This window comes from Trachurus trachurus (assembly GCF_905171665.1).
Source record: "Trachurus trachurus genome assembly, chromosome: 6".
NCBI lineage: Eukaryota > Metazoa > Chordata > Actinopteri > Carangiformes > Carangidae > Trachurus > Trachurus trachurus.
Window position 1 is genome coordinate 12,537,554 of NC_139897.1, and position 25,743 is coordinate 12,563,296.

The 25,743-nt window shown below is 44.2% G+C and overlaps 1 protein-coding gene across 1 annotated transcript; it reads right to left on the bottom strand.

The window, feature by feature from the left end:
• Positions 1–995: 995 nt before the first annotated feature.
• Positions 996–21,399, bottom strand: smad6b (SMAD family member 6b). The gene is made up of 4 exons (XM_083973117.1): positions 19,916–21,399; positions 16,795–16,851; positions 16,048–16,125; positions 996–1,883 (listed from the first exon to the last, which is right to left on the bottom strand). The coding sequence occupies exons 1-4, from the start codon at positions 20,712–20,714 to the stop codon at positions 1,342–1,344; spliced, it is 1,476 nt and encodes a 491-aa protein (XP_083829243.1). The 5' UTR covers positions 20,715–21,399; the 3' UTR covers positions 996–1,341.
• Between the last annotated feature and the right edge of the window lie 4,344 nt (positions 21,400–25,743).

Here is a 25,743-nt window from a genome sequence, read left to right on the forward strand (position 1 = left end):
AAACCAGAATCAGTGTGTTACTGAATGCCTCTATTGCTGAATGTTGGCAGAGACCCCCCCCCCCTCCCCCTCTCTCACCCCCCCCCTCACTACCACCACCGCCAATCTGACAACCCAACACCAGCAATTATGAAGGAAGCCAGCTAAACCACATCCACCTTGGCTGTAGTTTTTAAGATTCCAGTAGGCTTGTAAAACTTCTTGGTTTCTCTGCATACATTCCAGTATCACTGTGCCGGTTTCAGGGTGCCGCATCTCTGGTCAGTTAGAACAAAGTCCATTGTGAGACACGCTGGCTGCAGAGGCCTGAGAGTCAAGACCGCGAGCCAGCGATGATGTGAAGTGGGGACACCTTCGAGAGGACGTCCTAACTGCTGAGCTGGAGCGGTTTCATCCTTTCCTCCTACACTGTCCTCTACTGCACCGTCTCCTCTCGGTCCTCATTACCGGGGCTCCTTAGGACCTCAAGGACATGTGGATAAGCTTGTCTTAAAATTCTCCTTACAGCCATAGATGTAAATGAAATCTAAACATCGTCATCTCATTAGGCCTTTTACTGTACTCCTCTATAACCAAAGAGTGCAGATACCACTCTGCTCTTCACAGCAACCATTTTGAATAAACAGTGAAATGACAGCTCTGATCATTTCCTGCCCAGTAACGTTCAGATAATATTGAGGACAAGTTCAACTTCATATCATCTGTGCCCACGCTCTGTGGAAAATGAGCGATCTCAACCCTTGGCTTATATGTCAAATACTACATAAGAGAGTGGACCTTATTTCAGCACAAGACATGGTGCTATATTGAGATGTATCATCATTCACATCTTAGACAAATCACAACAGGCAACGTTTAGTGTACTGGTGTCCCGAGTGGATCAATATACACGCATTAAGACACCATGAAAACAAAGCCGAGTGAAATGTTAGATGTGGAAATCACCAAGAGCTAATGATACAGACCAAACAAAGAGAATTATTATGCGAATACTTTATTATCAATGTGTGAATGGTGTTAGCTTTTTGTCTGGATATTAATAGTATATGAAAACTATACACCAAATCCAGGCTCATCCTAATTTTGCTGTATAATTTCTCAAGTTGGTATTGAAAGATTCTTTATCTTTATATATATTTATATATATAATATATATAAGCCAAAGTGCATTTTCCGTTTTTTTTTCCTCTTGTCCATATACACATTGCACCATACATAAATAATTACATTGTAAAAATGACTCCGTATTTACAAGTATAATATATATTTCATATAATATATAAAACTTTATATTAAATCTAGGTAGATGATATTTGGGATAGTTTGTGGGGTCCGTCTGTGTTATCTATGGTTGTTGAGGAGGATCTCCAGCCAGCAGGGGCAGGAGGTGATGAACTGTCTTGAGTAGCAGGGGCCCCAGCCCTTAGCAAAGCTGATGCGCACACTGTTGGGGTCATAGGGTCCGTCCAGGAGGTCGGCCTCTGTCGTGTGCCTCAGGAGGCACGAACGCTCATAGTCAAACACCTTGATGGAGTAGCCCGGCATCACCTTCCGCACCACCAGAGTTCTGCTGTTAGGCATGTCCAGAGTCGGGGAGTTGACGAATATTGGATGCTCGCTACGGTTATACGCCCAGACGCCGTCCGGCTCTTTGCTGAGGAGGATGCCGTAGCCGATTTTGCCTCGTGTGCGCTGAACGGTGCTGCTGCGGTGTTCCAGATTGAGCTGGCCCAGGCAGAAGCCCGTGCCCTGAGGTAGATCATAGAAGATGCTGACGGAGTGCTCGTACACTGTGTAGAGGCGTCCCACACGTGTGCGGTGCTCCCAGTACGCCACATTACACCAGTGGCTCTGCTTGGGGGCATCAGGCGACATACTGGCATCTGGAGAGACAGAGAGAGAGAGACAACCATTAAACAAAACATAAACAAAAGTAAACAGGGCTAGTAAAATAGGAAGGCTTGAGTTTTAAAGGATTAACCACCTCTTTTTATTGTTCAGAGCAGATGGCCACACTATAAATACTGAAGGAGGCACTGTATTGAAATCTAAGCCTTGTATAAATACGGCTGTATGCACTGTCTAACACACACACACACACGCACGCACACAGGCGACATATCCTGGGGGTGGAGGGTGTAGTGAGGTCAGTCTAGCTAAGGTTCTGCACTTCCCTGCTCGGCCTTAAGAGGGCACTGTAATGATTGAACACTGACCACCCAGCACAGCGCCAGTCTCTGCAGCTCACACATGCACTTTCAAAACAGATCATGTTTACTAAAATGAGTTCAGGATTACACTCAGTGTTTCCACTGAAAATTGGCAAGACACTATTTGCAGTAGTCTGCTGAGGCTACACTCAAAATGAACTTACATCCTTTTGTAAAAAAAGAAAAAAAGAAATTGTCACTTTGTCTGTGCACATTTTAATAGGAAAAAACACCTTTTTCTTTTTACAGCGGGACAAAGTTGGCATCACATTCCTAAACATCTCTGTCCAGTAAATCAGCTTGTTAATTCAGTTTTCATGGCTGCAGCCTGTGAACTCTTTTCAGTGACAGCCCCCAGCACTCCAACGTGAGTTACTGCTCCCTAGGTAGACTTCTATCTTCACCAAACTGAACAGACACGCCACTGCTGACTGCTTTCAGAGGCTGCTTCAGTCCGCACAGTTCATAGCTGTCATACATTTATATTGCTCATAAAATCTGTGGTATGAGGAGTGGAGAGAGGCTGGTGGTGGACCAGGAAGAAAAAAAAACACAGACTCCCATGATCTCACATCCGTCTCTTCACCCTTTCTTCCTGGAGAACGAGGGTGCCTCTTTCTCCTCTTCCCTCATCTTCCTCACATTCCACAAGAGTGGGGGTGATGGGAGAGGGCCAGGCAGGGGGTCTCCCTCCCCCTCCACCCAGCTCTTCCCCCTGCTGTGGGCCCAGGGACGGCATTCAGCTCCCTGACAACTTAGCACAAGCCCGTGACCCGCTGACCCCCCAGCCTTCATGCTATCAGCTCCCATTAACTCACACACAGAGTGATGCCATTATTTTGCTTCAGAGAGTCTATTGGCACAGAGGATTTAAAGCCTGGGCCTGTGGCCCCATTCCTTTCAGTCTCTCTGCTCTCAGGGCTTAATGACCGCCCGCCCCATTAACAAACGCCTTTAAGGTGGAGCATCGCAGATCCACACAGCAACAAAATGCCTCACTCACCTCCCACCCAACTAAACCTTTATGCTGAGTGACCCATACTAGTAAAGTTTATACAAAGATTAGCAAAAACGTTGACCAGACCTGCACAGACAAACGCCTGCTGGTTCAAGGCTCTCTGTGTTGTGGAGGGGGAGGAAGAGCGAGTGAGCGGGTGAGTGGGGATGTGTGGGGGTGGGGGGAAGCTGCAGACAGACTCTCTGTGTGTTTGCGCACACACTGATGGCTGAAATGACCCCCTCTCTTCAGGGGCCCCAACATGCATGTGCCATTAGTGAATTCCACACTCCAGCTCCTCCACTCTGAGCTCAGCTTTTACTGCAGTGTGGTTCGGCCACACAAAGAACTCAGCCCCAACTTGTTTATGGCCCTCTATTGTCTCAAATCGAATGGAGCCCACACATCAAGGTAAACTCACTTTGAAACTGTGCACACAAACACAAAAGACCACTTGGCTACTGTCTCCTCTTTAGATGAGAAGAATAAAGAAAAAAAACTATTTAGTCAATAGTATCCAGTTTTCACACATAGTCTGGAACGAAGGTAGCCAGTAAGACTGTGAGGACCAGGAAGAGGAATCAGCAGGACAAAGGTTAGAAATGTATCTAATGTTAAGCCTGAGCCTGAGGGAAGACAATGAGCACACCATAGGCCAGGCCTTTTCCTGTCGCTCTGTTGTGTTAAGCGTCTACGTGTGCCTGTACGCACACTGTTTGGATGGGAGAAAAAAAAAAAAAAAGCAGACATATTTGTGTTTTCGCTGTAAACTTGTGTGTTTTGGCTAGGTGGGGGTGCTGAGGTGAGTGCTCTGACAGGAGAACTCATTAGGATCTATTTAACCGAGCAGAGCTATCACCAATCGTCAGACTGTTTGGACAATATCCCCACAGCGGCTGCAGCCTCCACTCCAGAGCTCAAGCTGGCCTCTGCTCGCTCTTCTTCAAGTGCTTAGTCTTTATGCTTTTTAGGGAAGCTCTTGTTTCTTCAGCCATGTTTAGATGTTTTGTAAATGTTTACAAAGCTTTACTGAATGGATGTTAAGACGGTATGAAGGCAGGTTTAATTATCAGTGCACTGAACTAGACTAGAAAACTGATGCACGGACCAAAAAGTCAGACATGAGGCAATGACGTGAGCAAGCATGTCTCCCTCGTTCTGACCACAGCTGAGACACCCAACTCCCTTTGACTCCATGTTGGGCTTTCAGAGGGTCTGCTCAGAGCGGAGCCATGATGGGCTGGGAGCAATTACTGGTTCTCTGCATCCATTTAACCCTGCCACCTTTTAACAGCTCCGTTTACCCATTAGAATAGTAGCGCATGTTATTATTGTTATTTTATTCTCAAAAGCCTCTTCTCTTAGTGTCAGTCTCAGAGTCAATGGATGTAGGCACAATATGGCTGCTCCTCTTCCTCTTCCTGCAGCCAGAGGCTACAAGATCTGAGCGTACGAAGGAGTTAATCGACCCTAACGCCTTACGTAACCAGTCTCACAGTGCTACTATCAAAAAAGTTGAGATACATAGATCTGTGGAAGCTATTTAGTCTGCGAGTTTCCATGGCCAACAGGAAATATGCAGAAAAAAGCAGCTTCTAGTGTTCTAGCAATTTGATTAGGAGAGGCTTTGTTTGGCTTCCTTAAAGCGTCATGAAATAAGTAAACAGATTACAACATTCAGATTCTAACAGGCACACACACACACATTTTAGCAAATCAAAAGTAACCTTGGACGCCTGTATCTGCACGTACTACATGTCTTTGTACAATCACACAGTAAACAGAGGTATTTAACAAACGCTACTTCAACAGTAGAAAGCGTTTGGAGTGCACAGTTTGATTTCCATAACAAGGCACAAGCTCCATGGAAACCATGTGAAAATGTTGATTTTTCTGTTTCCCTGTGGCTGGTCTGATTGGAGGAGTTCAGAGTATCAAATGCAGGACATCAGATCTGACAACAAACACCGACTTATATCAGCTCACTGGAACTCGGAAAGCAAACAGTGACACAAGCTGCAGCGTCTGCAAAAAGCAAATGTCAGCTACAAGTGGTCCAGGTTCAACGTAAATAACCTGCTCTGGATGTGACCGCTTGGAGATAATCAATGTTCAAGATCCTTTACTTAAAAGAAAAAATAGCCATACTGGAACATAAACATAGTCCATTACAAGTAGAAACCATGCAATTAAAATGCACACAAGTAAATCACTCCTACACTACTACATGATTCAAAGAAATGGCCCCTGTGAGTGTTGCACTGTGGTATCATTGCTAAAATTATTGATGAATGAATAATGTATCAGCATATTTTATTAATAGGTTTAATCAAATAAATCAAACAGATTATCGTATTTTACTTCACGTGTTTTGCATGTAAAATCTTTATGTGTGCAGTCACTAAAGCTGCACTCGAGTGCAATGAGAAATCGAATGCTTAAGTAAAAAAAATTGAATGAAACGGAAACACTTGTGTAAAACTAAAGCACCACAACTTTGTACAGTACTTAAGTGCATGTACTTCCAACACAGCAAAGCAAACAGTAAAAATGTATAATTCAGCGCCGTTAAATATGTCTTTGTTCAACACGACTTGCCCGAGCCTTTTCCACAGGTTTACGTACGGAAAAAAAGCAGATCGACCTGTTACGAGTTCCTAGCACTCAAGGGCGAGTCAGGGTAATTACTACTAAGTACACAAAAATGGGGGCTTGAAAGTTTCAATGGCAATCCTTGATGATCATCCAGTAATGCTTTTAAAGACAGCATGAAAACGAGGGGGGAAAAGGGCAGAGGGAGAAGCAGAAAAGAGCTGCCCCGGGGTAAACACAGCTCCGCAGCCTTGGAGTGAGATGAATGGGAGGCCGAGTGTCAGGGACAGGCAGACAAACAACAGCTTCCCCTCCGTGCTAACATCTCCCCACCAAGCTCCGGGGCCACCTCCATTATACTTCATCTCTCCTAATCCAGAGTGGGGAGCAGAGATGAACTCATTCCTCCAAAACTTTGCTGAGGAGGAAAGAAGGGGAAAAAAAAGGAAAAATACTGTTGCCAGTCCCTTTAAGCAGCGCTTTCGAGGGGAGGAGAGCAGCATGGAGAGGAGGGGGAGCAGCAGTCTCTCATCCTGTGCCAAGGATTAGATTCCCCTCCAGCTATTAGACTCTACCAATGAACTGATAGGCTGGGGGGCTGGTGGTGGGGAGTGTGTGTGTGGGGGGGTATGAGGTCTCTATGTGTGTATGTGCACTGTGGTTTGTGCATTCCTCTGGCCCTGTCCTATAATTTGTTAGATTTAACTTTCTTTTACAACTAAAACAACAAAGTGGAACTGAAGCAAACACCTCCCCCCTCCTGTTCGGAGTATGGTATGGCTTTAAAGCAGATATCAGTGGAATGTTTTTGTTAATATAAGTCCTAAATAGTCCTATTTTCCGTCAGCAATCACTTACATGAAGTATTTCAGCCTAAACACGAGTCTCTCCGTCACTCTGCTCTGCTGTAACCCGAGGAGAAAATTTTCCTTGTGGGATACAAGTGTTATCCAATGAGGAGAGAGAACGGCATGAAGGGCTGTGTGTGCAGCCAAGGGATGCGCGTGAATGTGGTGACGTAGCACGAGGACCAATTGATGCCTGACAAGGGCGGGGGCTGCTAACTCATGGTGCGTTCAAAGAAACTCGTACTTTGTGTTTTTCCTTCCTGTGAAGTCATACCAGTTCGATCTGGTACGAGTTCACGGGTCGGAAGTTACGAGTGGCCGTTATAGGGAACTTTCACAGACAACAGGATGGTAAAAACACGAGCTACGGGTTACCTGGAACGCTACCAAGTCGTAGTTGTGACTTGAAGCTGTAACTTACGGTTTCAAAAGCCTGCCTTGAACGCAGCATTAGCCGAAACGGCCGTGAAGCTGATATCTGCTTTAATTCTGTAGACAAAGGTTCCTACAGGCCGACTGTAACCCCTGAGCAGGCCACATTTAGGCTGGCGTCTGGGCTATCACTGCCATCAAAGTCGGCTTTATCAGACAGACACGCTAACTGGAGCTGCTCTTATATGTCTATGGATTTTTTTTCCCTGAGGTCTGGCCTTTCTCTGCCGAGAGAAAGAGAGCAAGAGATAGAGAGAGGAAGATAGAAAGAGAGGGAGAGAGAGATATGTGCTCAGAGAAAAAAAAAACTGTGGGAGCCAGAGAAACTGAATCCAGTCACCAAGCCTGGCTGGTCACAATGGGAATGCTTTACATTGTCATCCACTTCCTCTCTACTTTCCCTCCGTTTCTGTTTCGGGATGACCCCATGAGGGAGGAAAAGTGCTGTACCCTTGATAGCAGATAACAGAATCCATAAATTAAATCAATAAACAACAGAGGGTGTAAAAAGCACAGGAAGCTAAGGAGGCTAATACGGAGGAGCCGTCTGGCTGCGTGAGTAAGAGGCCACTGGTTCGAGGGAGAAGGCTCTATTTTTTCTGTCGGGGGGGAAGAGAATGTGCTGCTCATTTCCTCCAAGTTTCCTCCAAAGCTCTGCAGTGTGTCAGAGACACAGAGCGCAAGTGATGGTGGTGATGCAAGTAAGGCCTTGTGAGAGTCCATGGGGCATGTAAGAGCTCCGTGAAAACTGTGGGGGATGTTTGTGGATGTCATATCTACAGGCAGCGTTAAAAGCCAGCGGAGTCTGCGAGAGCACAGAAAGCAAAACACTCAGTGAACATCCTGCTGGGTGGCTGTGCCCTTTCACCTCCTCATACAACCTATCCGTGTGTGTGTGTGTGTGTGTGTGTGTGTGTGTGTGAGTGAGTGCGTGCACAAGTGTGTTTGTTTGTGAGTGTGCGAGGGAGGTTCGAGCCAAGTAGGCTGGAGCGTTTGAGTAGAGGAGACCCTGCACATTCCTGAACTCCCCCCTCCTCCTCTCGCTGTGCCTCCTAACTTCCTACTCTGGTTAGGACTGTGGGGGGCGGGGGTGCAGCGAGAAGGTTGCTTACTTTCTCGTCCTCTAGGAGTCTTGTTTGGAGTAAAGTTTCCCCAAATCACAGGACCTGCGAGAGGAAGCGTCGGCTGTGTGGTCCATAACTTTTACATACATTACTCGTCTATTTAACTTCAACTTTTCTCAAAAGTTGACACTCTTGTCTTCTGGGAAAAGCAAGTCCATACAGCGACGGACTATAGCTGGCATATATATATTCAAGCTATGTTGAAGGCTTGGTTTCAAATGAACAATAACAAGAAACTCTATTATTACAAGTTATATTAGTCTGACTAATTTAAGGCGAAAGGCAGGTATTTGGTTTCCACCGGGCTGGGAGGTGAAGCAGCTATGATGGACAGAGCTGCCGTTCAAACAATGGTTTCCTATTGATCGGCCCAGTGGATCAGAGTCTGTGAGGAGAATGTGTTCTGTCAGGATAATGTGGCACCAGAGTTTCTGTTTCAATCACAACACTTGCTGGGCTGTAACCCACACTGCTCCACCGCGGGCATCCAGACACCAGCTCCCCAAACAAAGACAACTGTTTCCCTCATCTCCGACAAGTCAGCCCGTTCACAACAAGCAAGACATTCATTAAAAATGCAGGAGTGAACATTTCCAATAATTCACAAAGTCCTTCCCTGTCAACATCTGCAAAAAATCTTGAAGCTAAAGGGAATGGCAGGATTTCATTAAGTAAATTATGTGCTGGCAGTCACAGAGAGGGGAAGAGGGGGAAGCTACAGCCAGACCTCTAATCTAAACCGTACCCTGAAATGCGACAGCCTGACTGCACGTACTGAGCCACACAGCCAAGACTTCAGAAATACACACAAATAAAAGATAAATAAAACACACATTGCAAAAGTAAATAGAATTTTCCTTGGTGAACATAATCAATGAGAATTTTCACATAAGCATGTTTACAACTTGTAATTACTACTTGCAAAAACCTGGTCCAAGAGTGTAATTTGTTTTGTCAAGTTGTGCTTTGTGTAGAACCTGAGGACATACATACTTGTACATGCGCGAGAAAAAAAAAAAAAGAAAAAAAAAACTCAACAGTGAGCCAAGCCGTTGTAAACAATATTTTATCATGGGCGTTTTGCTAGACCATCATTCAAAATAAAGGTTCTCTGCTCAGATTTTAAAAAGCTTCGTCTTTTGGGAAAAGGATCAAAGGCTCCGAATTATGTCTATCGTACTTGGCCCCGTGTTAGGACAAGAGAGTGGAATGAAGATATAGGCTAGCTGCAGCAGATCGGGTTCAAGATAAGGACAGAGAAAAAAAATCAAGTCACTGTCTCTCAGTTTTCATGTGTACACGCAAGAGAAAATGAACCAGGCCTCAATACACTGGGAGTTTACTGTTCACCCATCCACAATAAGCTCCTATCTTTCCCCGTGGCTGTTAAAAAGCTTGTGTAGAGATGTCCAATGACATGGGCCCCTACAAGTTAATCCACACACAGCATTCTGGAGGCTCAAAGAATGCGCTGGCTATTCTGAGTTTTAAAAATACTGACAGCCATAGGTTCAGGCACAACTGTCAAAGCTCCTCTGGGGAGAAACGAAAAAAACAAACAAAAAAAAAAAAACAACCTTAAATCTATTTTCGCCAGCAATCAAACCACAGGCCCAAAACATAGCTGGCCAAGGCCAGTGTCTGGATTTATAATTGTGGGTAAATGGTCAGAAAATAAAAACAGCATCCACAATTGGCACCTCCTTCACTTCTCTCTGCCAGGCGATGCAAGGCTAGCACATTTACAGTGGCGAGCTCAAATGGAGTATTGTTCCCCCTCCCAGCCTTGAGAGGAGGCATACTAAAACACTAAACTAACAGTTGGACATTCCATACATTTTTAATGGCATTGCACGCTCTTTATTTGTTGCTGTAACCCTGTGCCCTGAGCTGAATGAATGGAGCCATTGGTGGAGGCCGGTGCTTCGCTGTGGTGTGAAAAGAGAGAAGATGGCAACAGCAGCCCTCCCTGAGCACACGACAAGATTAGCTCACTCACTTTGTTTGCTAAGGTAGAATATGGGGCAAAAATTATAGCCTGAGCACACCTCCTGTTATTTCTACCGACTGTATTTTCTATCTGTGTGGCAGGCCTTAAAATGAAACACAGTCGCCTTTATCCTCAGAGAGCGCGGTGCAGCGTGTAAAGTGAAATGACAAGCACAGCACTGTGAGCTCAGACGTATAGTCATGTATGAAGCTGTAGATGAATCTTTATCTGTGAGCCCTTCAGAAGTGAAGTCAAACACCCAGCAGCACTGGCACCACAGTGGCTTGCCAAGCGGACACAGATAAATACTAAGCTCAGCAGGTTAGTTTCTGTTGACATGTAAGGGGTTTCAGGCCTCTCTCTCAGAGGACTGCTTTAGATTAGCGTGGCTTTCACTCTGCACGACGCACGTAGAGGTCACATTACCTCACCACATCTAGGACCTGCGTTACTAGTTCTGACTGGAAATCAACTCTTAAAGAAAACAAAAAAAAACCCTATACACAATAACAATAACACTGTCTGTCTACGTGACAATTTCAGAAGATAAAAAAGTGCTTACTTCGGATCCACATTTCCGCTGCTTGACACAGATGGTCGACACTACGGAGACTTTTCAAGCATAAACCTACAGTAAAGCTTCTTGTAAGTCCTATACATCTAGACTTGGCTCGCATCTCGAAGCCTTTACAAAGTCAAAAAGGTTTGGACTAAAAAAAAAGCTTGTGAACAACAAGTAAACAACCCTAATTTAATCGCCAGTATACCTCACTGAACACTGCAGGAAAGTAAACTAAAAAATAATCTACATGTGCATACACATCCTCTCATGCACTAACACAAACACTGTTATTAATGAGCCAATAAGTCACATAGATTGTAGAGGGCTCCACTGAGGATGTTTAATGCCATAACCCCTCCCAGAAAAGTTGAAAATGGATTTCTGACACTGTACAGTCTAACAATGCTGAGAAAGGGAAAATGAAAAATGGTCTTATCGCTCTTATCAATGGCTCTTTTTTTCTACGTGTATGTGTGTTACGTAAGGGGAAATGGAAGCCAGCCTCCCAGGACAGGAACGGATACTTGAGATGAGGACTGTGGGTACGGGCCCTACACCACTACAGAGAGAACACAGAGCAAAAAAGACCCTTCAGGATGTATAGCTACAACCCTCCGCCCCCCCCAGCTTAAAATGGACTCTGCAAACTGGACATGACAAACGGGTGAGGAGAGCCCCCTCACGTCCCCCGAGATGCTGGCCTTCTCTTCAACATTCCTCAGTCTCCCCCCGCTGTCAAAGGGGCAATTCACCGCCCTTCGCTGCTACAAAACCCAGGCAGCTTTTTAAAACAGGATGTTTGTCTGAGGCCTCCTTCCCCTCAAATAAACAATCCGCAAAACCTGATTTCGGGAGGCAGGGTGGAAGCACTCGAGTCACATTATTTCCACATCCCGTATCCTGGAGCATTGGGGCTCCTGAGGGAGTGTGGGCGGCCAGGCGCTGGGAAGGCTCAGGGCTGCGGTGGAAACCTGAGGCCATGTGCCAGGCTGCAGGGGGAGATGAGCCCGGGCTGCATCACTCTGGGGTCTGAGGGACGGAGGAGGGGGTTCATGACTCTAGGAGGGGAGGGGGGACATTGCTAACATGCTGATGCAGTTGTCACCCCCATCAGACCATACCTCTGTCTGCACACTGCAGAGTCACAGCTCAGCTGCTAACATCAAGACAGGTAGATGTCTCCACAGTGGGAAACAGATACTTTATATTCTCAGCAGCACACTGTGTAACAAAGTGATGCACAAAGGACTGAGGTGCAGGATTCAGCTGAATACAACGGTACCTGAGCAGTTATAAATTTATCTTTTGGCCACCAATGATGTCACCTACATTATGTCACAGTTACACTCAGGAGAGAAAATGACAGACTGAACCTTCAAAGAACCAAAATACTCAACAAAATACCGAGGCCCCGGCAACAAACTGAATGCATGATCTAATACAGGAACACATAACGAGACATTTCAAAGCAAATTAGAGGTGCAATCTATCCCAAATCTTGAGTACAGTAGATATGCTATTTCATTTGTTCCGAGCAGAAGTGGAATCACATGCCTTCAAAGTCAAACCAACAAGTACGGGTCCAGTCTAATCAGCTATGATCAAGAGAAGCGTCACATGCCTTGATTAGACTGTCTAATTATTCCATGCATTTTTACTCTCTCTGACAAAAATGGAGGGAACAGTTGGATGTTGGCCTCTTCCTGACACCGACAGGCAGGTTGTGATTAGTATTGACTCCACAGCTTAATTTGCTTAGATCATGTGTGTATGCATGTGTGTCAGGACTAACATCAAGACCCTGAGGATGCAACACAAACTTAGAAACACATAAATAAAAGCCATACACTTGCATTTTTGTGGTCCCAGCGTTGGAGTGTTGTAAACTGTAATTTTCCTGGGCAATCTATTAGGTGACTCACACGAGGTAGGCTACTTCCTATCTATCTACTAACTGCCTCGTTCTGCCTGGAAGAATCAGTCAATACCAGAGAATGGGCCTGACACAGTGTCTGGCTGCAGACAAGCCATCCAGAGAGACAGAGCTCTCGTCCTCCCTCCAGAGACAGAAGGAGAGCGCTGTATGATTACTGTGTGGGAACCCTGACCACCTGCTGACTACCTGCCCTTTTCCCTCCCAGCGAGCGCTGCAGCACTCTATGTGATCCACGTCTAGCAGCTTTCAATCTTTCCACTCCTCCAGTCCAACTTTCCTACGTTTTCCGGAGGGGAAGGGAAAGAAAAGAAGGGAAAATAAAAAAAGGACAGTGACTCAGGTCACTCTGCATGTCCTCTGGTCACTTGACCCGGCGAATGTGAGGGAGCCCCTCCATTCACACCGGTGATCTCAACTCACACCAACATGAGCGTGTACACACAGTGTTATGCTGACAAATTCCAGCGGGTTGATTGAGGACACAACCTCCGATGACTAAAAAATGTAGGCAGACTGGAGCCATGCTCTTACAACACTCCAAAACCAGGCAAAGAGGGAAGAGTTGCATCATTTATTTGATCTAAATACTTTTAACTTGGTAATGACTACACAAAATGACATTTAGACCATATCTTCAACAACTGAAACCCCTAAGTAGCGATAGAAAAACATCTTGGCACGCCTCCTCACAGTCGGAGCAAGAGCCAGCCAAAACGCCGTTGTAATGAAGAGGAGTCCCTAATGTCAGAGACAATATGAGTGAAATAATGAAGTCAATGTGTAGGGGGAAAACACCCCCTCGGACAGTCATTCAGGAAGCAATGAGACCTGCTTCAAAGAGCTTCACTCTGATGTCCACACGATGAGGCCCAGGCTGTGAGGAAACAGGTGTGCGGACAGAGCGAGAGGACGGCTCCAGCAAAGGCACATTCCCTCACACACTGAGCACTAAGGTATCCTATATGCATGAACTCCACAAGCTGAGCTCACTCACAGCATAGGCAGACACCACCCCTGGTGAGGCTGTCTGTGACACAGCCATGTTTAAATAAACCAGTGGGATCGGTGCAAAATGTCTACGACTACACAGTAACTTAAGTCTGAGTATTACACTAAGACATTAATACAATAATGTGCACATGGGAAAGCTTTTTAAGAATGCATGATGAGTAAGAACATTTTAGCATGTTAAACAACTGCAAGAGTCAGCCAGAGGAAGCAGAGAAATGCATCTGCTCCTAAATATAACTCCAACATTAACTTAACATGAAGTGTATTGACATTTAATCGATATTTAACACATATACTATATTAACATAGCACTAAATAATCGTAAGCAAGATGAGAACTACTTTCCAGATTTCCCTGAAAACATACACGTTGTCAATATTGGGTAAAGTGGTAGAACAAGCTTATCTCCCAAAACAACCAGTTCTAATCAGTTTCTCTGCCATTGTGAGGTGCAGAAGAATGCTCAGTCTGTATTTCTGTAGCCCTGGGCTGCAGACTGTAGTTGATTATTTGACTCGACCCCACCCACCCCAGCAGTGCCCCCCAGACCTGCTTTTAAGAGGTTTACTTGTTCCTGTGTGAGGGGTGGAGTCTGGATCCCATACAACTCCAGTTACACACAGACACTTTCTCTATGTACTGAAGGGGGATTCACAGGGAAAGTCATCTCCAGGTCAGCAACACGGTCAGCAAAGGATAACTTGACAGTACGCACAACAGGCCCAAATGTTAATGTTAAAGCAGAACTAAGCAGGCTTTATGAGGAGGCCTTAAGGCTCTTGGATTTATGATGGAATATGCCTGGTCAAACAAGGTCAGATACTTCTGCATGACAAGATGCTAATGGTTTTGTCTTACTCAACACATGGACTCTCTAATGTATCTAACACCAAAGAACCATCATACGGTCTAAATGCAACATGATCGGTGACAAACTGTCGACACAAATTGGCTCACAGCATGAGAAACTACCACCCTGTAGAGCACTGGTCATTCTCTTTCTCATTTCCAAGTTAGTGAGTGTGTCACAGCCAACGCAGAGTGATCTGGCCTGGCCTGTACAAGCAGCAACACAGTTGGAAGAAACCAAAGCTTAGCATGTCTAGATCCTCCCTCCTCACCACAGTCTCTGAGGAATTGTGGTGCGGGCTCTGACAAGCCCCTCATTTGTTGACTCAGGGAGTGTCGCCGGGCCATGCTGAGGTGGTGACAGTGGGAGGCGGGGGCCCTTGCTGACTGAATACTTCACTGCCAGGTAGCCATGTCAACTGCTCAGTGTCTAGGTCTCTGAACCATGGCCGAACCTCTAACAGCAATCCCCGATATGAGGGCTCCCACTCCCCGTCCGCATGCTGGCTGTGGCCCGAGCATGAAGGGGGAGGCATGCTTACTCTACGCCATGAGAAAGGAGTGTTTCATTTCAAATCAGAGGATAGGACCTTTTTCTACACACTTCCTCTGGTGTGGCCCCATTCACAGGAGCAACTCCATTTCCCTGAACCCACCCCTCCCTGCAGCCCACTTACAGCCACGCTAGATAGAGTTATACATGTGAGTATCTGCGCACATGCATGTGCGCAACTATGTGTGCTTATGTGTTTCTGAGCGAGCTTGGATCTTATTACAGTTTGATCCCACTCAAATATTTCTGAAAGAAAAACAGAGGAGGGGAGGCTGGCTCTGTGGCCCATGCACAGGCCCCGCTGAACCTCTGCACCGTTCACAAAGAAACCTTTATCTTTAAAGCTCGGACTGTTCGTAATGGCCCTTAATGAGAAGGAATAAAGTACAACATGAAAATGAAATTACCTTCATAAGTTTGCGTATTCATCCAGATACACTCAACAGCTCCGAGTACAGCTCTGAACTGTTATTTAAATACTCTCTCCCTTTTTTTTAAAACCATGTCACAGCCAGGAGACTTGCTACTTCAAACAGCTGCTCATAGATACATCCAAAGCCAAGACAATTAAAGCTGAAATTTCGCATCTCACACATGTCATAAAAAGTTCAGAACCAGTACTCATTCTTATGTAGTGTATATCAAAACCTCCACCTAAGCTGCACACAGCATTTGAGTATCCTAAACTATACAATGTGCCCACTATACCAACAATAATATAAATGTCCCCTGCTATTATACAGCAAAGCACAAAGACAAAACAACTTTAAAGTTCCTCAGAGAGGCGGAACTGCATGTTTGACAAATTACCTAAGTATTTACAGACAGGCTCCTCTGGGATGTCGAACTTCTGGTAATCATTAATATCTAAAAATCAGTGTCAAGCGTTTCGGAAATAAACTCCTTATTTGGAGTCTGACGACAGTTGGAGTAACACACCCACCTGAGAAATCCCCTGGTGTGATGTTTGGTGAGCTGGCTGCCTCAGTTTCAGTGTAAGACAATGTGGAGTCTGACAGATCTGTGGGAATAAAACAAAAATTAGCAGAGGAACATCTCTACTACTCCGCTCTGTAACGGCTGCCGCCATGTGCCTCTTCCTTTCAGCATGAAAATGATTCTTATTTCATATCAAACTGAAAACAATTAACACCATGTTTGGCGTCGGCCCATAGTGGATAACCTGGCAACTTCACTAACGGGCTTTACCTGATGACACCCTGTAAATGCCGCCAGAAACCTCAGCTGTACTCAGGCTTGCAGTCCCAGCTAGCAGCCAGGCTCCAGAGTCCCAGCAGCCCACAGTACATACTACCCACACCATACTACCCACACTGGCTCTGGCTGGCATGCTGACATTATGCCACATGCTGGCCTAGGTCTCATCCAAAAGCTACCATGCAGTTTGCCAGTCCAATTATAGCCATTAAAATTCTCCACATTGCTTTGTGCCTGTTTCTTTCTGTTACAACGACTCTTAGACAAAAGACTGTGCCATTGGCAATTTAATCATGATCATGTAAAAAAATATAATAATCAAGTAATTACTGGTCGGTAAGTTATTGATTACAAGTCGTAACACTGTGAACCAAATATTAATAGCAAGATTCAGATGAGGATCAATAAGTGAGGATGAACTATAATGAATGTTTCAGGTGGCACAGAGTTTATCTGTGTGATTGTCACTTACCCAGTGGCTTGTGTTCTTCATTAGGGGAAAGCCTCGAATAAGGAGGTGGGGGTGACTCTGTAACACAAAACAATCATGTCAACAATCTTTTCTAGGCAAAACAGAGAGGCAAGACTAAGACCCTGACACATTTGCTTTAAATTCAGCATAAGTCAATCATATGTTATTAAAATAAGATTCAGAAAATTCTGTTTGGATACACTTCGACAGTAGTATACAATTTGGTAGCAGTTTGCCTGTGATTAACTTGCAGTTACATTTACAGTTCTGTACTATTGACACCATGCTTTGTATAAATACAGATCCCAGTCTATCTGTTTCATACAGTAATACAAAAGAAGTTATTGTCAAACATTTTATTAAATGTAATAAGAAAGAGGCCTAGCCAAGACAGAAGCCTCAACACACAACTCACAACAGATCCATTTCAGAGCAGACAAAAGCCTCAATCTTAACTCTGAGGCTTTGTGTCTGCACTACAAAATCTAATTATTTTGTTCAAAAACTAGTTAAAGACGCTAATAAAGTAAACAGAAAACTGCACATTTGTTGCTGTTATTCAATGACATATTATTTAACTGAAGCAGTCATTACAACAACCACAGACTAACCATAAATTTTAGCTAGTAGTTTAATAAATCTGAGTAAATCCCTGCTTTTTAGCTCCACTGTGTTCAAAGACCTTAATTTTATCTAATAAAAAGTGGAAAAATGAAGAGAATAACTTGCACAAGAAAGAAAGCACAAAGGAAAGAAAACTTTGTGAGCACACTGTGACCTCGCCTACAGGGGAAAAGGGGAAGGAGAAAAGCATAATAGCAGCGGGTCCTTTAAGAGTGGCGGCAGTAATTGCCAGGATCTGAACTCAGTCACTCAGATACACAGCTAGTCAGTCTGGCGCCAGTAGTATGCAAACTGTATATTATCACCACTCCTTCACCTAAATAGCATGAGGGGACCTCCTTAGGACAAAAGGGCTTTTAAAGCGCAACTTGAAACTGATCTCATTCGAAAAGTATAATGCCTGGCAAAATAAAAGCTAAAAGTTTTTCTCCACTACAGTCAAAGCTCTCTGTCACACATTATAGAAGGTTTTATTCTTTATAAAGTCTTATGTGAAACTAATAGCTGGATTTCAAATTTCTCTCAAATCAAACACAATTAGATTAAATTACAGATGAAAAATTCTCAACACCACTTGTTTTCAGGCATGTTTGGAGTTTGTTTTACAAAGGAGTAAAATGTTTTTCAAGTAAAATCTACTCTATGAATTGAACATCAGTCTTTTATAATTCCATACTCCTTACTTCCCCATTTGCAAACAATGTAAAATACCAGTGGTTGAGGTCTTGATTCAAAGCCCCCCCTTCTTGAATAGCATGAAAGAAATACCAGCTCTATCGGGCCACGCATGAGCGCATGTGAGCTATGTGTACTACGAGCCTTAGTCCCAATAAGGGGTATGTGCCCCTCTCCCTCCTCTTAATTCATCTTGCTAGTTTTAGTGGAAAGAAACACACACACACACACACACACACACACACACACACACACACACACACACACACACACACACACACACACACACACACACACACACACACACACACACACACACACACACACACACACACACACACACACAGATATAGCCTGACATCCAGTTCGCCAGGGGAAACAAATTAAATACAGTTTGTATCTAACACTGTTGATTCAAACTAACAGACACCATGCAACTTTGGAGCTCTAGAAAAATCACAACTGATCAGGCCGGACAGTATGGTAGGACATGAGGGCCAAATCCATGTCAGTTTCCAACATTCGCGTGCTACGAATTCTGATATTGTTGCACATATGACTTTGAGTTGCCTGTCACAGCCAGCTGGCTCTAGTAAACATGGATGTTATGGAAAATCCACCTCCTGTGCCAGTGAGAAAACAGAAATACTGACGCTTGCATCTTTACACATGATACCACGCGTTGTCATCAGGTCAGTGGGGTCGAGTGGCCCAGCGTCTAAGGTGTGCCAAATCACAGGCCTATCCCCCTGCCAAAATTTAATCTGTTTAATGTAGGTCAGGGAGGTTCTGCCATAGATAGCTCATTGATTGTGGAAATAAAGCACACTCCTGCACCACAACACCAACTAAACTGACATATGGAACCAAGTCCAAACCTCAGTACGTGTCTATACATTCATATACATGTAATAGTCTGGCAATTACCCTGTGAGTCAGAGCGGTAAAGACCAAGACCAACTGTATTGACACGCTGAAGGCACTGACATATTCAGACGCATATAACATGGCATGCACTATATGTTATTGGGGAATTCTAGACTTGGAGCTAGAAGAGCTTGAAGACAACCGCACAAACAAACATACTCCTTCATTGGAGACACCCAGATGTTGAAGGCCGAGTGATTATCTTCTGTAGCATCAAACTGTCCCAACACAACTTCAAAGGCAACAAAAATTACAACTGATAATCTATCAAACTGGCATATTGACATCTTTCATGCTTTATGGTATGTTTTCAAATATACTACATTTTCTCAAGGTCTAGAATAACTACAACCAACCAAGCTGGTAGAAAACTAGACTGTCTCACATCAGTCATATTGTTATTGTTCACCTTGCCAAAAGAATGGCATAATATTATTAATAATCATTAACTATTAAATCAAACGGCCTGACATTCTCTATCTCTGTGTATGAAAGTAAGCCAACGAATATCAGACCAATAAAACACAGTGATGCTGGAAGATTGTCTGTGCATATTTCAAGGTCCTTCCCAGTTTTACAACCTTGAATCATTTCTGCAATGTAATTTGGCAAAATGTGAAATGCAAATGGGCCGAATAAGACAGACAGTTCAGTTCTATCTCCATGACTTACTTGCACCTTTATATGGAACATGGGAATGTTTTAAAGCATTGATGGTGTCCTAAATAAAATGCAAAGGAAGTTTAAGAAAAAGCCTGTAGTAAAAATAAATAAATAAATAAATGCAAAAGGCGTATAGGTCCAGAAGCAGCGTGGCTATCTGTTAATGTGACTTTATCCCTAAAACAACTAGATTGACCTGTGAGGTGCTTCATGTAGAGAGTGATGCTCTTACCTGGCCCACAGAGCCGGCTGTAGTGATAGGGGTTGCAGCATACTGCCGGACTGTCCATGGCCCCAAAACTCTTACACTCACAGAGTGGTTTGAGCTGGGCCGAGTGCTGGAGGTCGGACCAGCGGTACAGTTTACACACAAGCAGCTGTGGGGATGCCATATGGCCGCCCAGCCTCAGCTCTGTCCGGGAAATCATAACACAGTCGCTCGGCATCCCTCCTCTGGACTCCACTGCCTCTAGTAAGGTATCCAGCGCCTTTTCCTTTAGCCTTTTTAAAAGAGAGTATGTGGCTGATTTGAGCTCTTGCTCTAACACCGTGCGTGGCATCGCCTCCTGAGCCTCAGGAGAGCCGCTATCCCGTGGTCCAAGGTTCCTCAGCACGAAGTGACACGACCCTGGATCCCTGGTACCCTGAGCCGTCTCTGGACCCCTAAGCTCGGAGTGGTCCCGGTCTTTAAATAAGCAGCAAGTCACTGTCCTGCATTCGCTGTCCTGTATGGAGCGGGGGCTCCCCTGCTCCTGGACGCACACCGCACCCCCATCTTGGTCCGACGTGACCCCCAAGCCGCTGCTCTCCCCGGGGCTCCGTGTACACACACCCCCAATGTCCCCTGCGAGAGACCCACTAGGGGTCATCGGTCTGAACTCCGTTTTGGGAATTTTCTCTGGGTTGTTGCCGAACAGATCGTCCCTACAGCCCTCACTAGTGTTGCCATTTCCATCTTCCCCTTCTTTATCTGGGATCAAACGGCTTCTCCAGAGTCGCCGCACAAGACCTGAGCGTTTCGTCCTGAACATACGACAACTTGAAAATCTATAAGGGTTTTTTTTATTCTTGTACGGATATCCGACTACTACAGATACTTTTATGGTCGTTGCAAAACATTAATGTCTGTGAAATGCCGTGCAATGCATGCACAGCCGACTGACGAGCACTGGTGGCAAAACCGCAACATTAGACTGAAGGCTATTTTGTTGCATCTACAACAACAAAACCCCGCAACACATGCACTGCAGCATTCCGATCAGAAATACAGTCATTTAACAGATTACACTGGAAATAACCAAGCGGGTCAAACGGTGACTTAATGATCCTGGACCGCCGGGGAATGGACTGTGTAGACCTAGGCTATATGTTTGTCACGAACGAATACAAAAAGCAGAATAACATAACAATTTTAGTAACATAATCCAAAGCCAGCAGCCTTTTAACCCAACGCGGCGACTGGCAGCCTCAAACAGTTCTGGACTTTTAACAACCTCAGATCTACTTTCTACACCGGCTCGTAGAGCATGAGGTACTCCGAGGAGATTTAATCCCAAGGAAATGCACTGGAAGTCGGGATCCTTGTCGTCTTCTTGAGATGTCTGTGCACTTCTTTTAACGATCCCAGCAAAATATCCATGCCAGCTGAAACTACATGAGGAGGATCAATCCGGGGCTGAATCGCGCTCCTGCTTCTCCACTCAGATCTAAACCAAACTGCAGCCCAGATCTCTTTCTTTCTCAGTTTCTCTCTCTTTTTCTCCCACCCTCCACCCCCCTCCCCTCTTCCTCACACATACGCACAAACACACATACACTACACACACACACACACACACACACGGGGCCCCCGAGGAGAGCGGTGGAGCCATTGGCTGACTACCATCATGTGCTAGTCTAGACACTTTGGCGGCTGTGAGCTGCACTGATTGTTGCGCAAACAAGGTTTCAAGTTTCTTAACTCTTAAAGGCGAAACACCCACCTCTCGCTTTTAAGTTAAACTTACCAAAACTTATTTACATCCGTGCTACATGTCGGATGTGATAGATCTGAGCAGAAAAACACAGTAGGCTAACAGAGAAGCTTTAAAGTATGGGCGTATGTTTTTTTTTTTTTTTTTTAATTTCCTAACAAAAGTCAGGTTTTTTTTTTTTAATGGAGACATTGAAGAATAGACATCACTCGAAAATTGTTGGATGACATGGGCACTGGCCAAATTCTTTTTTTTTTGGTGAATTGTTAAGAGAAAGAAAGAAAGAAAGAAAGAAAGAACAAAGGTCATTAGCCACCCCTTAAAAAAATTATAAAGGCAGCAATTACATAAGATGCACTGACTCACCTGTAGTGGAAGAATTTACACAGGACACAGCTTTAACCCACTGACCTCATGACAGGACAGTGCACAGTCCCAGTGGCATGACTGGAGTATTGTTACCGCTATTACAATACCTGCTGGGTATGAAAAGGTCACTGTAGTCACAGTTACTTCCAAATCAGGAATTAAGAATAAAAAAGTAATTTTAGCCTGAAATACTTTTTGAAATATGAAAATTCGAATAATCATGTCAAGTATAGCATGCAATACAAACCATGCCAAGGCATTTTTGTAAAAAGCAAGAATGTGTATTAGCTCACTGGGTTGAGCGGGTGCCCCATGTACGGAGGCGGCCCTTTGCTGCAGTGGACCCTGTGCGATTCCCCCAGCAGCCCTTTGCTTCATGTCATTCCCCTCTCTCCCCATTTCCTGTCTCTCTTGAACTGTCCTTCCATTAAAGGCATAAAAGCCCCCCAAAATATATTTTTAAAAATCAAAAATTAAAATTTTGTGATGCAGCCCCCAACATTAAAGGGATATTTCAACATTTTGGCAAATTTGTGTTTAGTCTTAGGAGTAGGTTTGTTTCCTTTAATTGTTGGTGCAAGCTGTTTTGAGACTGGCCGGGCAGAGATGCGAGCTGCTCAGCTAACGCCACGGAGGCTCATGGTATTTCTGGGAAAACAACTCTGTCTCACAAGGTTCCATTATTATTTCATAGCGTAGTGAATGTACAGGTCCCAACTTGTCCACGAAAGAATTTTGGAGCTGTTGGATTGTGTATTTGATGCGTTTTGGGGGAAAGCCTGGAAATACCATGAGCCTCCGTGGCGTTAGCGCAGCAGCTCGCATCTCTGCCTGGCCGTTCTCTAAACAGCTTAGGTAAACGCACAGGTCTGCTGCCACGCTAATCCCACACAGCTCTGTATTGGTGTATTTTCTCATTGGTAAGTAGGAACTCTGGTTCAATTGCTTCCATTTTCCCAAATACAACGTAGGCAACCATTGTATTTCTAAAGACTAGCACTTCGCTGTTTTGCCTCTAGGAGGCGAATCGACATTGGTGTCACTGCATTAGTGACCTCTACTGGTTGCTTAGATGCTGCAATTACTAGTTGTTTAACTTGTTCGTTGGCAAAACAGGTGTGTACGTAAACAGCGGAACTGTTTTGCCATCATTCATAAAGTGACTTATCACTCAGTGATAGTGAGCCACTACTGTAACTACTACTACTATTTAAGCTTATTTTTGGCAGCTGAAGGAAAACTGCTGATGATAACATATTAAAATAAGTGGGCAGCGTAAGATATTTACATCTTTAAGTAACTACAAAGTTATCAGTGAAGGTTAAGTTTACAGTGACAGGGAAGTTACACGTGCAGAAAATGGGAGTCAAACTTTAAAAAATTATACCCAAGTCATAAAAGACACGATGTCTATACTGACTTGAAGCATTTTGGCATCAGAAAGACACTAACATGGTTACAGTAAATATACATAGCTTTAATAAAAGGGACAGGACACCACTAAATCAGAGTAAGTAAAGGTTTCCACTGGTACAAAGGACAAAGATATGGAAAAAAAAAAACCTGTGAGTCTTTATGTAAGATAGAAAAGGAGATGAACGAAGCAATGATAATAATTATTTAATAGGGACAACACACTATTACTATGCTATTCATGCACTATTGAATAAACACATCTCTTTGCACAGTTGATCAGGAAATAGTCTAGGCTTTACAGATCTTCTCCCTCCTTACAGGAGCTTTAGGTGGCATAAAAAAAGAAATTACCCCTCTGACCTTTCACACTTTGAGAGACAACAGTCTTCATGTTGGCTGGAGACACAACAGGTGAATTCTTGCTCACTGACGTCTCTATGAGTCTGCCTCCACCTTATCTCATGTGTCTTGTTTTGTCAGGGCAAACGGTAAATAACAGGGAACTCTCGTTTGTCTTCCACAGTACTGCAGCTAAGTATATTATGGCCTTGTAAGAGTTAACGTTTCCTGGCTCAGAAATCTGCGAGGCAAAGCCACACCCCAAGGAGTATTAACATGATCCAAGAAGCAAAAGTTCAGGAGTACACACTGCTGATTGGCTGCAAAGCCCTGAAGCCCCGCCCTCTGATGAAAAAGGATACACCCAGTATTGAATTAGTAAATAGTCATGAATGAAATATATTTGTTTAATCGCTGGTGATGTGCCAAATGTATTGTTCCGCCTAAAAACTCTTCACAAGTATTACTCATATGACATCTATTTCATACTGGAAATTCTTTAAATTCTTGAAGTTGTCCTAATTTCACAGCACATTTCTAACTCTCTTGTCACATCCTCAATGTATATTATACCACAGAGTTAATATTTAATTTATTGGGGAAAAAGTGTGGCAAATTTTAAATGATCTTCTAAACATACTAATACAAGTTTATAATACACACACGCTTACTCGCTGCCTTCACTAGGACATCTCTGAAGCTCTCAGGGTTGCACCAGTGGAGACTCCGAGGGCTGCAGCAGCAGAGTGTGCCAGTGTCTGAACTGGAATCAGGTTTCCCTGGCAGGCTTAGGGCTCTGGGGCAGGGGGAGGTTACTGAGGGTGGACATGGAGGCCCTCATGCCTGCACTGTGTTAGAGGCACCTGTTGCAAATGCATTCCCCTTTGTAACTCAATCACATGTCAGACAAGGAAAAGAAAACTGTTATTACAGAGCACTGCTTCATTTAAATCAGTGTCATGCAATTTTCAATTAACTCAAAGGAAAACCCAGCTGGCTCATAAGTCACTGAGGCGGTCTGCTCTGCTATCCCTGCCGCTGGAACTGATTCACGTGAGACAAATGTCTGAAAGCATCAGGAGCACGCAGACGTATTAGATGCTTTGAATCTGGTACAGCACAAGTTACAAACAGATGATCCAGTGACCCTGTGAGAGGGTCCTGACTCGGTCACTGTTACAGTGAGTTAACTGTAAACCCTGCGCATATGAACAGGTTGACGAAAATTAGAGGAGTTAGTCGCAAAAGTAAAAGTGGTAAAACAGAGCCAAATTCATTCAGAAATCTTCATAAAGCCACAAAATAGACCACCTCAGGCACACAGAAGTAATTCAACAAAATCACAATGACATGACATTGTCATAGCATCTCTGTACTTCAGTTTGACCGATACTTGAAGCTGTTATGACTATAAATAATTACTATATCCTGTACTACAGATGCTCTATACTCTGCTGTTGAGGAATGTTTGTCTGTCTTCCTCTAATGTTGATGTGGCTCAAACGATACAGCGAGACAAGTAAGTATTGAACACGTCAACATTTTTCTCAGTAAATACAGTATATTTCTAATGGGGCTAATGGCATGAACTTCTCACCAGATGTTGATAACAACAACCCAAGTAATCCCCACATACAAAGAAATCAGAACATGAATGTCCATAAATTAAGTTATGTGTTATAATGTGAAATGACATGAAGAAAAGGAGGTGCAGAAAGGAATGGAAATACAAGAAAGCAGCTGTCAGTATGAAAGGTAATCCTGTCCCCTATCAGTGCTAATTAATATCAGCTGGTTTAGTCCTAATTGATGGCCTATAAAAAGGTTTCTCGTTACCAAGGTGTCACACAAGACGCATCTCATGACGGGTAAAAGCAGAGAGCTCCTTTAAGACCTCCACAATCTTATGTTGCAAAACATACAGATGGATTTGTTTCTAAACCTCTGAATGGATCAGTGGGGC